Raw genomic sequence first — 2,024 nt, forward strand, 5'->3', positions numbered from 1 at the left:
GCAGAGTAAAAGGGAGAAGCAGACTCCCCACTGAGCACAGAGCCCAATGTGGGTCTCAATCCCATGACCCTGGGATCATGACCTGAGCATAAAGGAGACATTTAACTGACTGAGCACCCCAGACCCCACTTACAGATTGTTAATAAATAATGAGGCCCCTCCAGTAGGGTGAAAGGATGAACCTACAGGACATAAAGGTATTGTGTTTGTGTTGAATCAAGACAGCTGTCAGTCCATTTGGCATATTATCTGTGTCAATTTAAGCTTTCTTTTTCCAAAGGCAGTATGAATTTGTCAGAGTCCATTCATGTGCACATTACTGAGGGTTAAGGTTTCTAATAGGACAAATCTGGACAGGACCTCAGCAAGAACATCGCTTTTGTAACCTCCTCACGGCATCTTTGATTTCCTTGTTCCTCAGACTGTAAATCAACGGATTCAACATGGGAATAACCACAGTGTAGAACACTGATGCAAATCTGTCAAAGCTGGAGGAACCACCAGAGCTGGAACTCAAATAAACAGAGATACTTGAGGTATAGAAGAGGGAGACCGCTAGCACATGAGAAGCACAGGTGTTGAAAGCCTTGGACCTGCCTTTAGCTGAAGTGATCTTCATGATGGACATGACAATATAGCCATAGGATATCATGATAATGAGGGCATTTATTATCCCAAAAAACACTGTTAATACACCAAGCAACAGTTGTACAAAGAAAGTGTCAGTGCAGGACAGATTTAACAGTTGGGGAATGTCACAGAAGAAGTGCTTGATGACATTAGGCCCACAAAAGTGGAGCTGAAACACGGTACACAATGGAGATATAGAAGCAGAGAATCCAGCCAAATAGGATCCCAGCACCATCCGAATACAGAGGGTGGGTGACATGATTGCTGAATAGAGAAGTGGATTACAAATGGCAGTATATCGGTCATAAGCCATGGCTGTCATGAGACAAGACTCACTCAATCCCATGGTTGAAAAGACAAGGAACTGAACAGCACAACCCACAAAGGTGATAGTCTGCTGCTCTTGGAAAAAGGTGGAGAGCATCTTGGGAGCTATCGAGGTCACATAGCAGATATCTATGAAGGCCAGATTACTGAGGAAGAAGTACATGGGTGTGTGGAGGTGAGAGTCCATCCTTATTAAGATGATGAGGCACAGGTTCCAAGTCAGAGTCACAATGTAGATCAGCAGGAATACAACAAAGAGCACTGCTAGGATTCTGGGAAAATCAGAGAATCCCAAAAGGATGAAATAAGTGACCTCTGTAATATTTCCTCCCCCAATCATTGGCTTGCTGCTTCTGAAATCAGAAAAGAGAGTAGAGAATGCGCCGCTGAATCAGGTGAAATGACAGCATTAAAATTCTCGTATGTGTCATTTTTTCCTCCAATGAGTACAGGGAAAGAAGCAATCCTTCACTGTCCTAATGAAAACACCCAGCTTTTCATCTGAAATTGTCAAGACGTGTGTTGTTAAAAGTGCTTCAAACTAAAGATGTCCTATCTGTTGCCTAATTAAATTGAAATTAAAAAAGAAAAAAAGTGCTTCGGATTCTCAATTATTTCATGACGTCGTATGAAAATTAAAGAGTTATTTTTGAATTTGACTGAGAACTAAAATAACAGAAATGCTGTGATTATTACAGACATCATTAATTAAAAGTTTTTTTAAAACCTCTGATAATTCATATATAACCACTGCTTTACAAAAAAATACGTGAAATCACTCTAGATTAAAAATGAGATAGCTTTTCAGTCCCAGATGGTCATCTAGATAATGTTTTAAAATTTCCTCCTTATCCTAAAGAAAAGTTATTTACCGAATTTGTAATAATTTCACAATCTCTTATATGAATGCAGTTAATATATCATTTTCTAAGTGGTCTGGAAAACTATATCATAACTGATGACTCTGATAATATTTTCTTGAGGCACAGTATATGCGCCCAGTAAAGTTGTGGAACAAGTCTTCTTAGTGAAGTCTTCGTACTAAGTATGCCAAAGGGAAGGTAGTA

The 2,024-nt window shown here is 39.6% G+C and overlaps 1 protein-coding gene across 1 annotated transcript; it reads right to left on the reverse strand.

Moving 5' to 3' along the window:
• Positions 1-337: 337 nt before the first annotated feature.
• On the reverse strand, positions 338-1,411 carry LOC103666147 (olfactory receptor 5AN1-like). The gene has a single exon (XM_008694175.2). The coding sequence runs from the start codon at positions 1,295-1,297 to the stop codon at positions 362-364; it is 936 nt and encodes a 311-aa protein (XP_008692397.2). The 5' UTR covers positions 1,298-1,411; the 3' UTR covers positions 338-361.
• Between the last annotated feature and the right edge of the window lie 613 nt (positions 1,412-2,024).

Source organism: Ursus maritimus, unplaced genomic scaffold (assembly GCF_017311325.1).
Source record: "Ursus maritimus isolate PB19 unplaced genomic scaffold, ASM1731132v1 scaffold_23, whole genome shotgun sequence".
Lineage (NCBI taxonomy): Eukaryota > Metazoa > Chordata > Mammalia > Carnivora > Ursidae > Ursus > Ursus maritimus.

Bases quoted from the DNA above. Each gene is read 5' to 3' on its own strand.
- LOC103666147 (XM_008694175.2), bottom strand. From the start codon at position 1,297: ATGATTGGGGGAGGAAATATTACAGAGGTCACTTATTTCATCCTTTTG.